Raw genomic sequence first — 15,476 nt, forward strand, 5'->3', positions numbered from 1 at the left:
CCGGGCTTCATAGGTGCTCGCTAACAGCACTTGCCCCAAAAGTCTGCTTAGGCTGCACGGGGATTCTTTGTTTTTATGTGTACAATATGCGTATAGTTTGTATATAACGTGCACACATTGTTTAATGTAACTTATACTAGATATATATGTGCGTGTGTGCGTGAGCATGATTTATCTACATATATACGTATATATACGTCGTGTATATATTGGAATGTGCATGTATGAATATGTATTTGGGGCCGTTCGACCATACTTCACCACGTTGGTCAATTCGAAAGACCTTCATCCAGCAGTGGATTGGCAAAGGGAGGTAAATTATTATTAGTATGATATGCACATATATATAAAATCTCTGAATTATATGCACTACGTGTTTTATTATAATGGGAATACGTGAGCATCCGAGGACTAACATTTTATAAAGCGGTGTGAATGGACTGATTTTGCTGGTCATGGCAATAACGAGATGTTGTTAAGAAGAGGGACATAGCGCTTTACCCCGCTCCTGAATTCACAACACGCTAAGCACACACGCTAAGAATCACACGCTAAACACACACGTGTAGCACACACAACAGTGTGATCCTCTCTGCACCGCTGAACGAGGCGCGCGGGTCCAGCCCCCGCACCTGCTGCGATCAGTTGCACGCAACCCCGGCCCGGTCGCGCGAAAACCGAACGCGGAAGTCGCCGCAACCAGTCGCCTTTAGCGCAACCGATCGCGGGGCTGAAGATCCTTGCTCTGCGTAGCCACTCGGACGTGGGCAAAGCGGGCGCGATCGCGATTTGGTCTTGCGCCTTTAAATGGCGAGGGCCAAGGGGGTTGGGGGGCATTGCTGAGCAGGGCACGGGGCAGCGTAGGGCACGGGGCAGCGTAGGGCACGGGGCAGCGCTCACCTTTGTGGGGCATGCTGCAGTCGAGCTGCGGGGCCGACTGACCTGGGCACACCGTCCTCAGGCGGCTCGGTCGAGGGTCCGGGGTCTGGGTCCGGGCACCCTCCCCACTCAGGGCAAGATCCCTGCGCGTGAGTGTGTGTATGTATGTATGTGTGTAAACGTGAGTGTAAATATATGTGTGTGTGTGTAAGCGTGAGTTTGTGTATATGTATGTGTGTGTGTAAGCGTGAGTGTGTGTATATGTGTGAGTGTAAGCGTGAGTGTGTGTATATGTGTGTGTGTGTAAGCGTGTGTATATATGTGTGTGGAAGCGTGAGTGTGTGTATATGTGTGTGTAAGCGTGAGTGTGAGTACGTGTGTGTGTAAGCGTGAGTGTGTATATATGTGTGTAAGCGTGAGTGTGTATATGTGTGAGTTTGTGTATACGTGAGTGTGTATATGCGTGAGTGTGAGTACGTGTGTGTAAGCATGAGTGTGTATATGCGTGAGTTTGTGTACGCGTGAGTGTGTGTTTACGTGAGTGTGTATAAGCGTGAGTGTGCGTATATATGTGTGTATGCGTGAGTGTGTATATATGTGTGTGGGTAAGCGTGAGTGTGAGTACGTGTGTGTGTAAGCGTGAGTGTGTATATATGTGTTTGTGTATACGTGAGTGTGTATAAGCGTGAGTGTATATGTGTGTATGTTTGAGGTTTGGTTTTGGGGGTGGTGTTGTGAGCGGGGATACCAAGTGGGGTCGTGTTAGGGGGTTACGATGGGGTGGTGGTGGTGGGGGGGGGGCCGTCAGTGGTTGTGTTCGGGGAGAGTTGTTGGGTGGTGAGCGGTCACGTGCGGAGGAGAGGGGGGGGAGAGGGAGGAGAGGGGGAGGGGCGAGCAAAGTGAGTGACAGGTGAGGCAATTGGCGACAGAAATTCTGGGAAATAATTAATTAATGGACACATATGCTGCGTGTAGTTAATTGTCTGCTGGTTAATTTATCATCTCAACGCTGTGGAGCATCCCGTACTTAAACACACACACACACAAAAACAAAGATCCCCCGTATAGCCTATAACAGACTGTTGGGGCAAGTGCTGTTAGCGAGCACCTATGAAGGCCGACACGGCACACGAAGGGGTGGGTGGCCAGCACCACGCCTGACCGCCTTTGTCTCTCCAGTGGCGATGTTTACACACCGCACGAGGTACTCTTATGAGGCTGAATCGACCTAGGGGAGGCCCAGGACCGGCTCAGAGAATCGTCACTGGCGTTGGCCGTGAGCGGGAACCGAACTCGGGTCTCCGGCTTCGTAGCGCAGCGTAGCGCTAACTGCAACATCACCACTCCCCGCACACACGTACACAAATTGTGTACATACACATCGGCACGCTAATACATACACACTAACACGCGTGTATAGTACAGTAACATACGCGATTCAATTCGATGTGACACACGTAACAAGCTTTCACAGCCCGCGATGTTGTGATTCATAATTCATTGATCTTTGGTGTCAGATCGTGAGTGGGAAATGGGCCCTCCTCTGCCCACGGCACATTCATCGACTATTACAGCACTGCCTGCCTTCATAACGTAACACCAAGCGAACGTTTCGGGCAATGGTCCTTCCCCAGGTGAGTTCTCTTTCCAAAAAAAGAAAAGTCGAACGAGTATTGGAGAACAATTGTTGCTCCTCTGCTCATACAGGCCCTGCAGAAGCCAATGATGTAAATTCCACATTGCTATGGCCGGGGTGAGGTGGGGTTGGGGGGTGGAGACACTAAACCCGCACGATGCGACTCGGACTGCTGCCCCGTGCAAGTTTCTCATCGCAGACGGCGGTGCAGACGGCCTGGATAGAGGCGAGATCATTATTTATTGTAGGCACCGCGGTGCCTAGGAGATGTTGACTACCTCGCCAGGTACGCAGGAGGTCGTGTGTTCAATCCCGACCTGACGCCTGCTGCTGCTGTATATTTGGAGCTTGCGGTGTCTCTCTCTCATCATCATCATCACGGTGGCTAGGAGATGTTGACTACCTCGCTAGGTACGCAGGAGGTCGCGTGTTAAATCCCGACCTGACGCCTGCTGCTGCTGTATATTTGGAGTTTGCGGTGTCTCTCTCTCTCATCATCATCATCACGGTGGCTAGGAGATGTTGACTACCTCGCCAGGAACGCAGGAGGTCGTGTGTTCAATCCCGACCTGACGCCTGCTGCTGTATATTTGGAGTTTGCGGTGTCTCTCTCTCATCATCATCACGGTGGCTAGGAGATGTTAACTACCTCGCCAGGTACGCAGGAGGTCGTGTGTTCAATCCCGACCTGACGCCTGCTGCTGCTGTATATTTGGAGTTTGCGGTGTCTCTCTCTCCCCGTGGTCGCGTGGATTTTTCTCCGGTTCCCTCTGGGTTTCCCCCCCCCCACATTTAAAATAAACATCACGCGCTATAAATTTCCAAACGATGACGATGACGATGATAAGACGCCAATGAGCTATCATTTGTGATGGCCAGGTCGCCTCTGAAAAAATAATCTCTGTAGCTCAGTGGGGGCCTTACCTGCTAATAAAAATGTTTTTGTCAACAACAAAAAAGTAGTTGAGTTTATCAAAGTTGACGCGCTGTTGACGGCTATGAATGCAGAAGCCTCATTAGGCGTGTTAACTAACGCGTCTGTGTGCGTGCGTGTCCACGATAATGTGTGCTCGTGTGTGTATGTGTGTGTTTGTCTATGAGAATGTGTGTGTGTTTGTCTATGAGAATGTGTGTGTGTGGGCGTGTGTGTCTTTGTGGGGAGCGGTGGTGCAGCGGTTTGCGAGCTGCGCTACGAATCAGGCGACCCGGGTTCGATTCCCACTCACGGCCAACACCGGTGACGATTATCTGAACCGGTCCTGAGCCTCCCATAGGTCGACTCAGCCTCAAATGAGTACCTGGTACGGTGTATAAACATCGACACTAGGGAGATAAAGGTGGCCGGGCGTGATGTTTGCCGGCCTTCATTGGTGCTCGCTAACAACACTTGCCCCAACAGTCTGTGAAGGCGATAGAGGGGGGGGGGGGGTATGAGAGTAGGTGCGAGAGCTAATGAGAATATGCGTGCGCGCGTGAGTGAATTGGGGGAGCGGTGGTGGTGAGCGCACGGCGAGACACTGAGCTGGCGGCGAACCGAGTTCCACTCCCGCTCGCGATCAACAGCAGTGACGAATCAACATCTGCACCGATCTCGCCCTAGGTCGACTCAGCCTTAACCGTCGCTTCAATATCCTAACGTGCCCCCAACACAGGGCCCCGTGACTCCCTTAACACGGCCCCTGTAAGACTCCCAATGTGGGGAGGGAGAGGGGTGGTGGTGGGGAGGGAGAGGGGTGGTGGTGGGGGAGGTTTAGGGGGGTGGGGGAGAGGTTTAGCCGGGGTGGGGGAGAGGTTTAGGGGGGGTGGGGGGGGAGGTAGGAGCCTCCCCACCCACCCCTGCCAGGCGAGGAGGAGTGCTCGTAAACTCTTGAGACGCGAATAAAATAGAAAGTTAAGACTGACTGCTCTTGCGACGACAAAAGTGTGAAGTGGGGGGGGGGGGGGGGGGTGTTAAACCGATGACGAGAGAGAGAGTGGGGGAGAGTGCGACAGAGTGAGAGGGAAAGAGAGAGACAAGATGAGATGAAAATACATCTTGACTTAAAGCTTTCGGTGACTGCAGGAATCCATATTCTTTGGGTCTTTCGGTCTTTCGGTACGAATTATTTGTTATTATTTGATCTATCTCGAGTAGAAATAGCACGGAGTAGAGAGCGCACGTGAAGGGAGTGAGTGGGACATGGTTTGGATGGTCGGCAACGGAGTGAATGGTCGGGGAGTTGATGAGGGAGCGAGGGAGGAGTAAACAGCGGAGGGCGGAGTGACGGAGGGAGAGAAGGTCGTGGAGTAGAGGGTGGGGGGAGGAGCGAGACATCTTCATCCGCCATGCAGATGAAGATGTCTCGCTCCTGTCTCAGCGCGACACGACCGGGGTCACGTGACCGTCCTCTTCCTCCTCCTCCTCCTCATCATCATCATCGCCGTGATGAGCGCGGATCAAAGCGCACCGTGACCCCCTCCTCCTCTCCTCCTCATTCACGCACGAGTAACAGCTCTCTCTCTCTCGATTCTCTCTCTTTTTTTCTCTTTTTTTTTACAACCAGAGGAAACAAGAAGATGTTCGGTGTAGTCGGCACTTTGCTCCGTTCATCATTTCGTTTTTTGTTTTTTATGCTTTGCTTTATGTAACCCCCCCCCCCCCCCCCTTTTAAATGAAAGACCCAACAAAATATTTTTTTTCTGCTCTCCTTACTCCTTCCCTCTCTCTCTACCCCCCTCTCTGCCTCTCCTCTCTCTCTACCCCCCTCTCTGCCTCTCCTCTCTCTCTACCCCCTCTCTGCCTCTCCTCTCTCTCTACCCCCCTCTCTGCCTCTCCTCTCTCTCTCTCTCTACCCCCCTCTCTGCCTCTCCTCTCTCTCTGCCCCCTCTCTTCCTACTCCATTTCGCTCTCTCTCGCTCACTCTCTCGCTCTCTCGTTTTTATAACTACGACAAGTGCTGCATCTGCACGCAGCCCTTCCCACAGTCCATCGGCCTCCGACGGGTAGCTCAGATCTGCATGCACAGAGCTCTCTACCGTCATCTGCCACCGAGCACACGGCCTCCTCCAGCGCCCACTGCTCCTTGAAGGCCGGCACGGCGTGGGTCAGCCGCGCACGGCGGAACTCCAGCCACACCCTGGCTCCGACCAGAGCACGGAAGATGCCCAGGCTGCTGGCCGGACGTTGCCCCTCCAGGGCCACCTTCCTCGCCCTGTATTCGATTCTCTCTCCCTACTCTACTGCCGGCCTCACTCTCTCTTCATTCTCTACCTGTCCCTCGTCTCCCGTCTCTATCTTGACGATCTTCCCTCTCTCTCTCTTCCACGCTTAACTCTCCTTTTAATCTCTTTTATAACTCTCGCATATCTCGACTCTCTGTCGCCATGGACCTCTTTTCCCTCTCTCTCTCTTCCCCATCTCTCTCTCTTTTTTGTTCGATTTCACATGTTATCGTGACAAAGGTTACGCAATCGGTACAATGACAGTCTCAGTGATCAATGTTCCTGTTGCATGCAGCACAAAGTCTACACTAAGGCATGGTCCATTGAAGGGAGTTGTGCAGCAATGGGGTCGGTCTTCATGGGGGTACATTTACATTAGTGACCCGAGCGACTGCTCTTCACTGCTTTGTAGCCTCCGAATGAGGTTTTGTAGTCGAGGTAGCACATAACGCCTGCGGCCACCCACACCTGGGGATGGACGTGAAGGTAACAGGGCCGCATCTTGCTCCAGTATTGTGTGAAGAAGCCTGACATCGCTGCTGAAGTTGACCTAGGATGGAGCTTTTTTACGATCAGAGGAAACAAGAAGATGCTGGGTTTAGTCGGCACTATGCTTCGTTCATCATGTCTGGTTTTGTTTGTGTTTATCCTTGCTTTGCTTTATGTGCTCCCCCCCCTTTTTTAAACGATATATTTTCCGTGTTTTCCTCTTTGAAACATAATCAATCTGTGCTACTTTCTTCGTAGACACAAACACCAACACACACTCTCTCCCCTCTCTTCTCTCTTCTCCATCTCTCTGTCGCCTGTCCCGAGCTCGTAACGACGGTATGGAGCGTAAGGGTGAGCGGGCGGGCGAGTGGATGTGATGGTAGGTGGTGAGTAGTACATAGGGGTAGGTGAGTAGGTACATGAGGGTGAATTGGTGAATGGGTAGCAGAGTGAGTGCATGAGCAGGAGAGAGAGAGACTGAGTCGGAGAGAGGTTGATTGCAAGGTAGTGAGTGAGTAGGGAAGAGAGAGTTCTACTCTCTGTGAGTGGGTGGGTGAGTAGGAGGGTGAGTGAATCGGCAAACGAGTTAGTAGGCTGGTGAGCGGGCGAGTCTGAGCGTGAGTGGGTGAGTAGGTAGGTGCGAGCGAGTCTGAGGGTGAGTGGGTGACTTAGTGGGTAGGTGACGTTTTGGTGGTAACAGTGGGAACGCGGCGATAGAGAATGATGGAGGAGGCTGGTGGGTGTGTGGGTGGGTGGGGCTGTGCGAGCGATGGGGGTGAGGGGGGAGGTGGTTGGGGGGGGGTGTGGCGGGGGGAACACAATGGCTCGATTTGGGATGAACGCATGAGTGGAAGTTCGCATGGAAACGTGATTGCAGTCGCCAGGAACTCCCGTGCCGAGCGGGACAATGGGGGCGGCGCAGTGAACCCGGCTCCGGGCGGCGAGGAGCGAGCTGCACAGCCCGGTCAACTAACCCGGTCAACTAACCCGGTCAACTAACCCGGTCAACTTACCCGGTCAACTAACCCGGTCAGCTAACCCGGTCAGCTAACCCGGTCAACTAACCCGGTCAGCTAACCCGGTCAGCTAACCCGGTCAACTTGCCCGGTCAACTAACCCGGTCAGCTAACCCGGTCAACTTGCCCGGTCAACTAACCCGGTCAACTTACCCGGTCAACTAACCCGGTCAGCTAACCCGGTCAACTTACCCGGTCAGCTAACCCGGTCAACTAACCCGGTCAGCTAACCCGGTCAACTTACCCGGTCAACTTACCCGGTCAACTAACCCGGTCAACTAACCCGGTCAACTTACCCGGTCAACTTACCCGGTCAACTTACCCGGTCAACTAACCCGGTCAACTAACCCGGTCAACTTACCCGGTCAACTAACCCGGTCAGCTAACCCGGTTAACTAACCCGGTCAACTTGCCCGGTCAACTAACCCGGTCAACTTGCCCGGTCAACTTGCCCGGTCAACTAACCCGGTCAACTTGCCCGGTCAACTAACCCGGTCAACTAACCCGGTCAACTAACCCGGTCAACTTACCCGGTCAACTTGCCCGGTCAACTAACCCGGTCAACTAACCCGGTCAACTAACCCGGTCAACTTACCCAGTTAACTTACCCGGTCAACTAACCCGGTCAACTTACCCAATTAACTTACCCGGTCAACTTGCCCGGTCAACTAACCCGGTCAACTAACCCGGTCAACTAACCCGGTCAACTAGTCCGATCAACTAACCGGGTCAACTCGCCCGGCCAACACTCCAGACGCTATGCAAGGCCACACGGCGTGAGTGTAGCAGAGAGCTGCGAGGAGCGAGCGGGGATCGCGTTCGTCACGTGGCGCCGTGAGTCTCTGCGCGGTACCCAACGCATCACGCCGCCGTGACGAGATGTTAACTCCCTCGTCTGGTATGCAGGAAGTCGCGACCCTGACTCCTGCTGCTGTGTATTTTGAGTTCGCGTGTCGCTACCACAGACATGTCGGTGATGTGCAGCGCGTCTTCTTCGAACGCTGGGGAGCCGGACAAGCCCCTCTCTGTACCAGCGTGGACGGCACCACCCCACGTGTTCACCTTCTGAAGCGCTCGCTCGTCACCGTGGCGTGCGCGATGACCACCACCACCACGTGACTTTTATTTCGTGTTGTGCGCGGTGCTTTTAGTGCCACAGCGCGTAGATTTGTAACGTTTATTTTCATTTGTGTTGCTGGTGACTTTGCGTGTTTCATATCGAAATCGCCTCTAGTGCTGTTGCTGCCGGCGGCAATAAAAGTTGTTTAAAAGTCAAAAGTCTCTCGCCACGTGGTCGCGTGGATTTTTCTCGGGGTGCTCTGGTCACCCCCCGCCCCAACATTTAGAATCAACATCACGCGCTTCGAGTATTTGGCTGCTATATATTTCCACACGGTGATGAACCCACTTCGTTGCGCTATCATTTTTAATAGCCACGTCACTTAAAAAAAAAATATAGCTCTTACATGGTAAAAAAAACGTAGTTTAGTGTAAGATTAGCTTGAGCCAAGGCATTCCTCGCAGACGCATTGATTCGCGTGGCGTCTCAAAGACCGACCCCAGAGCCAGCCCCACCATCAACTGGGTCACAATCACAGTCCAGTCTATAATCACAGACCGGACCCACTCATAGCCACGACCCACACACATCTCTCTCCCGCTCTAGCCGTGGTCACGCGTTGCACCGGCTGGTCAATGCGCCCCTTCACACGGTCACTTTATACTCGGGTGCACACGCACACAAACACAGACAAAGATCCCCCTAGAGCCTCAACAGACTGTTGGGGCAAGTGCTGTCAGCGAGTAGCGCCTACGAAGGCCGGCACGGCACACGAGGAACGAGGGGGTGGGTGGCCAGCACCACGCCCGGCCGCCTTTGTCTCCCCAGTGGCGATGTTAACTACACACCGAACCAGGTACTCATTTGAGGTAGAGTCGACCTCGGGGAGGCCCAGGACAAGTTCAGATAATCGTGCCCTGGACCGGTTCAGATAATCGTGCGCCCACCACCACTACACGCGGGCTCCCCAGGCACGTGCTTCCACGTGATGTGTACACACACACACGTCGACACACACCCACAACACACACAATACAAACACACACACCACACACACACCCACAACACACACAATACAAACACACACACACACACACCACACACACACGTCTACACACACACACACCACACACACACCACACACACACGTCTACATACACCCACCACACACACACCACACACACAGATCTACATACACACTTTACACACACACACACACCACACACACACACACGTCTACATACATCCACCACACACACACCACACACACACGTCTACACACACACCACACACACACGTCTACATACACCACCACACACCACACACACGTCTACATACACACTTTACACACACACCACACACACACGTCTACACAAGTACCACATAGGCCTACACAACAAACACACCATACACACACACTTCCCACACCACACAGACACCCCCCACACACACCACACACACACCACATACACACACCACACACACACCACACACACACCACATACACACACCACACACACACCACACACACACCACATACACACCACACACACCACACACACACACCACACACACCACACACACACCACATACACACCACACACACACCACACACACACATACACCACACACCACATACACACAACAAACACACACACACACCACACACACACCACATACACACCACATACACACCACACACACACCACACACACCACACACACCACACACCACATACACACACCACATACACACACCACACACACACCACACACACACCACACACACACCACATACACATACCACACACACCACACACACACACCACACACACACCACATACACACTACACACACACCACACACCACATACACACACCACACACACACCACACACCACATACACACACCACATACACACACCACACACACACCACACACACACACCACATACACACCACACACACACCACACACCACACACACACCACACACACACCACATACACACACACACACACACACACCACACACACACACACATCACACACCACATACACACATCACACACACACCACACACACACTACTTCACGCGTCCCTTACTAAATGATGCTCCGCACTTCTCCCCCTAATGATCGTCCTAGACCCCTCCCCTCATCCCATCAACTTTAACCCTAACCCCCGCCATCACCCCCCATCACCCCCCCATCACCTCCCCCCCATCACCCCCCCATCACCCCCCACCTCCCTCCCACGTCCACCCCCCACCTCCCTCCGGTACTCCCCCCACCCCCTTTCTCTCAATGATCTCCCACCTCGCACGAACTATCGAGTTTAAAAAGTCGCGGGAATTAAATTCGCTGCTGCTGATGATGATAGTGGTCGCATTAACGACGATGCCAAAGTTGCTGCTGCTGCTGCTGATGATGATAGTGGTCGCATTAACGACGATGCCAAAGTGGCTGCTGCTGCTGATGATGCTGATGATGCTGATGATGGTGAAACTGCTGTTATTATTGCCGTTGCTCGTGACCACGACGACGAGTTGTTGATGGACGTGGCTATACAGAATATGTTTGTTTGACATGTCAAACTTGTTTTGAATCACACTCGTCGCTGTTGATCTTGTTATTGATGTCGCTGGTGGTGCTAGATGATGACGTGTGATGATGATGATGATGTTGACGTTACATTGTTCTGTCCATATACCCACGTGCTCCATGGCTGGTCCGTTCGATCAATCACCAACCCCCCCCCCCCCGCTATAATGCTCCGTGTAATTACCGCTCGCGCGCCGGACAAATGTGGCACTCGGGACGCGCTCCCTGCAAGGAAAGACGATGCAGGGGAGAGGAAATGAGAGGAAAGCCTGAGAGAGAGGACAGTGAGAGAGAGAGAACGAGTGGTGAAAGGTGGAAAGAGAGGTTGTTGTTGTTTAGCGGCGAGTTTACCGCGCAAGTTTTCGTTTTCACGTGTCTGCCGCCGATGTCCGACGTTTCGCCCCACGTGCCGGGGGACGACTTCATGCCCGGCTTTTATTTTTTTTTGCGCTCCGCGGAGAGGAGCTCCCAGCACGTGGAGCGTAACGTCGGACATCACGCCGAGCCGAGCACGGATCGGAAGGCCACGGCTGGGTTTGTTTGTGGCTATTCGCGATGAGAATCGTGGCGTTTTGGAGGAGTGCGGGGTGATAACACGTTTGTTTTTGTCCGATTGATTTTACAAACAACTGTGTTTTTTTTATTTTTACATCGGAGACGTCCCAAGGAGAGGGGACGAGAGAGGGAAGGGGAGAAGGACCGAGAGAGGGAACGAAAACAAAGAGGGAACGAAACGGTAATTATTTAGACGTCTGGTTTAAAGTTACCTTTGCTGAATGCGACAATTGACACTGGGCGTGCGTCGATTAAAAGCGGTGCAAAATGTGTGGAGGATCGAACTGAATTGCCGATACGGAGTTTCACGTGAAACTTCGGGAGCAATACCCCAGCACTCAACTTGATTTTCAGGTTAAGGATCAGGGGAAAACGATTTGCTGGTTGCTTAAAGCTATTTACAGTTTAAAATATTCTGGAATGGGTCCGCGGAAGTGTTCAAAAGGTCGATCGAACATGCAACCGGCAGTGAATGGGAACCGCAGTGTTAAAATAGCAACGTAATAAACATTACCTGTAATCATTGGAAAAAAAGGGAGGGGAGAAGGAATGAGAGAGGGAAGGAGAGAGGGAACGAGAGAGAGAATGAGAACATGGGAAAGAGAATGACAGAGTGAACGAGAGAGAGAATGAGAGAGTGAACGAGAGAGAGAATGAGAGCATGGGAGAGAGAATGAGAGATTGAACGAAAGAGAGAATGAGAACATGGGAGAGAGAATGAGAGAGTGAACGAGAGAATGAGAGCATGGGAGAGAGAATGAGAGAGTGAACGAGAGAGATAATGAGAGCATGGGAAAGAGAATGAGGGAGTGAACGAGAGAGAGAATGAGAGCAAGGGAGAGAGAATGAAAGAGAAAACGAGAGAGAGAATGAGAGCATGGGAGAGAGAATGAGAGAGTGAACGAGAGAAATTGAGAGCATGGGAGAGAGAATGAGAGAGTGAACGAGAGAGAGAATGAGAGCATGGGAGAGAGAATGAGGGAGTGAACGAGGGAGAGAATGAGAGCATGGGAGAGAGAATGAGAGAGTGAACGAGAGAGAGAATGAGAGCATGGGAGAGAGAATGAGAGAGAGAACGTACGTAGCCAAACGTTGCTAATGGGAGGTGCGGGAGGAAAGAACAACAAACCCTAAACACAGAATGAGAGGCGCGACAGAGCGAGAGTGAGGGGAGAGTGAGGGGAGAGTGTGGGGAGAGTGTGGGGAGAGTGTGGGGAGAGTGTGGGGAGAGTGAGGGGAGAGTGTGGGGAGAGTGTGGGGAGAGTGGGGGGAGAGTGTGGGGAGAGTGGGGGGAGAGTGTGGGGAGAGTGAGGGGAGAGTGTGGGGAGAGTGTGGGGAGAGTGTGGGGAGAGTGTGGGGAGAGTGAAGGGAGAGTGTGGGGAGAGTGAGGGGAGAGTGTGGGGAGAGTGTGGGGAGAGTGAGGGGAGAGTGAGGGGAGAGTGTGGGGAGAGTGTGGGGAGAGTGTGGGGAGAGTGAGGGGAGAGTGTGGGGAGAGTGAGGAGAGAGTGTGGGGAGAGTGGGGGGAGAGTGTGGGGAAAGTGTGGGGAGAGTGTGGGGAGACGCAGGCACCCAGTGAATGAGAGTGCTAATCCTCAGCTATTCCTAATGAGGCTCAGATAATCTCCACCTAATACCTCCCTCGGGCCGCGCGTAGAGATTTACACATGCACACTCATGCACACCTCCTCGCATACTCACACACACACGCCTACTCACACACACACACACCTACACCCATACTCACACACACACCTACTCACACACACACACCTACTCACACACAACAACAACAACAACCGCCATTCGCCACTAAGTGGCGGTGACGTCACCACGACGCTTGTGCCAGGCCATGTGCACCTTGAGGCCACGTGAAGTGTCGAACGCCCGCGGGCAGGAGGTCACGGGGCAGACCCAGGTGCCACGGGTCGATTGACTGAGATGACTGGCTGATGCACCACCTGTGCCCCCTACTGTGCCAACCTGCTGTGCTTTAGCCACCCGGCGCTCCGCTCGTTGTTGTGAGCGTCGCTCCTCCGCCCTCCGTTGTTGTCGGAGGGCGGCTGCCTCCAACTGCCTAGTAGCATCCTTCAAGAGCCTCCTCCACAGAGGCCGATCTTGACACCGCTAGTACCAGTCATCGGCAAGTCTACTCAGCTCCACGTCCTCCTGTACCACATCACTCCATCTCTTCTCTAGCCCGTGCCGCGCGCGTTTAGCCCCCTCGATCCGGCCGAACAAAAGCTGTTTCGGCATGCGGTGGCTGGGCATGCGGGATACATGACCCAGCCAACGCAGCCTTGCCTGCCGGAGGAGCTCACCGATGGGACCTTGCCCAGATCTTTCAAGGATTTGTGAGCTCCTCACACAATCCAGCCTGGTTAAACCCAGAATGGAACGTAGGCAGGCCAGCCTAAATGTTTCCAACCGGCGAAGATGCTCCATTAAGGGGGTCCACGTTTCGCAAGCGTAGAGAAGGGAGGGAATGTCCGTGGCCGAGAAGACCTGAAGCTTAGTGCGGAGCGACAGACCAGGTAGCTTCCAAACAGCGTTACGCAATCGATGAAAAGATATTGCCGCTCGACTGATTCGGAGTGAGACCTCTGCTGTTAAACTGGAGCCGGTCATAAGCACACTGCCCAGGTATGGGAAACTCTCCACTCTCTCCACAACTGCCCCATCACCGATTGGGAGTTGTGGGGGTGGAGTGTCTGATGGTACAAAATACCCAGGCAGGTGCTTAGTTTTGGTGGGGATGATTGGTAAGGCCCCATCTTTTAGTGCCACGCTCCAGTCTCAGCAGCAGCGTCTCCAACTCCTCCTCTGAATGAGAAGCTATTACCAAATCATCAGCATACATAACGTGGTTGAGCAATAGGGAGCCATCCCTTGACCGCACCCGGGCATCGATCAGCCTCCAATTATATCTGTACCAAATGGAGATTCCCCCGGTACAGCTATTGAAGGCTTCACGAACTACGTGGTCAAAATAGATGTTAAATAATGTGGGAGCCAGAGGACATCCCTGTCACACCCCAAGGTGTACCGGGAATGGCTCTGACTCCCGGCCACGTAGTTTTACCCGGGCCCGCTCACCATCATGAAGGTCCTTAATGATCGTGAGCAGAGGGTCAGGTACTCCAAAAGCACGAAGAACAACCCAGAGCCCACGCCTACTGATGGTATCATAGGCCTTGACCAGGTCAATAAAGCAGAGATGTAGGTCTTGCTGGAATTCCCTACACCTCTGCTGTAGCAGACGGACAGAAAATATGGCATCTGTGCAGGACCGCCCTTTCCTGAAACCGCATTGGGGCTCCGCAAGCCTCTCCTCAGCGTGCCTGGCGAGGCGATGTTGAATAATCCTTGCCAAGACCTTTCCCGGCACACTGAGGAGTGAGATGCCCCTGTAGTTGTTACAGTCTGTGCGGTCCCCCTTCTTAAAGAGGGGGACCACCAGGGCATCCTTCCAATCCTGCGGAACCCGTCCAGTGGTCCAGACTGTTGTCATGATGTCATATAGGACAGTCCGTGCACAAACGCCACCCTCCCTCAGCATTTCGCTTGGGAGATCATCTCTGCCCGCTGCCTTTCCTGGTCTCAGACTCCGGATCACCTTCAGTACTTCCTCAACAAATGGTACTTCAGCCAGCCACTCACAGGGGGTGACTTCTTCCAATATTTGAGGTACCGCAGCCTCAGTAGGGTCATCCTCACTTTGTGCCACGATGTTTTCCTGGCTGAGGGATTTTCCCTCCCCCAGGACCTCACAGAAATGCTCAGCAAATCTGCAAACCTGTTCCTGGGGGTCGGAGATTGGATCACAGTTTTTCCCCAAATGATGGTAATACTCACACACACACACCTACTCATACACACACACGTACTCACACACACACCTACTCTCACACACATACATACCTACTCACACATACACACACATACTCACAAAGACAAAGACAAAGATCCCCCATATAGCCTTAACAGACTGTAGGGGCAAGTGCTGTTAGTGAGCACATATGAAGGCCGGCACGGCACACG

At 53.0% G+C, this 15,476-nt stretch overlaps 1 protein-coding gene across 2 annotated transcripts in view; it reads right to left on the minus strand.

The window, feature by feature from the left end:
- The window catches only part of LOC116940042 (paired box protein Pax-6-like), a 95,853-nt gene that overhangs the window by 61,401 nt on the left and 18,976 nt on the right, over positions 1–15,476 (minus strand). For both annotated transcript variants that reach the window (XM_032949289.2, XM_076065424.1), the window contains exon 2: positions 901–1,022. In XM_032949289.2, coding sequence (XP_032805180.1) covers positions 901–913 — 13 coding nt within the window. In that variant the 5' untranslated portion in view covers positions 914–1,022. The remainder of the gene's footprint in view (positions 1–900; positions 1,023–15,476) is intronic.

This window comes from Petromyzon marinus, chromosome 7 (assembly GCF_048934315.1).
Source record: "Petromyzon marinus isolate PM22_M1 ecotype Great Lakes invasive population chromosome 7, UKy_Petmar_22M1.pri1.0, whole genome shotgun sequence".
Classification (NCBI taxonomy): domain Eukaryota; kingdom Metazoa; phylum Chordata; class Hyperoartia; order Petromyzontiformes; family Petromyzontidae; genus Petromyzon; species Petromyzon marinus.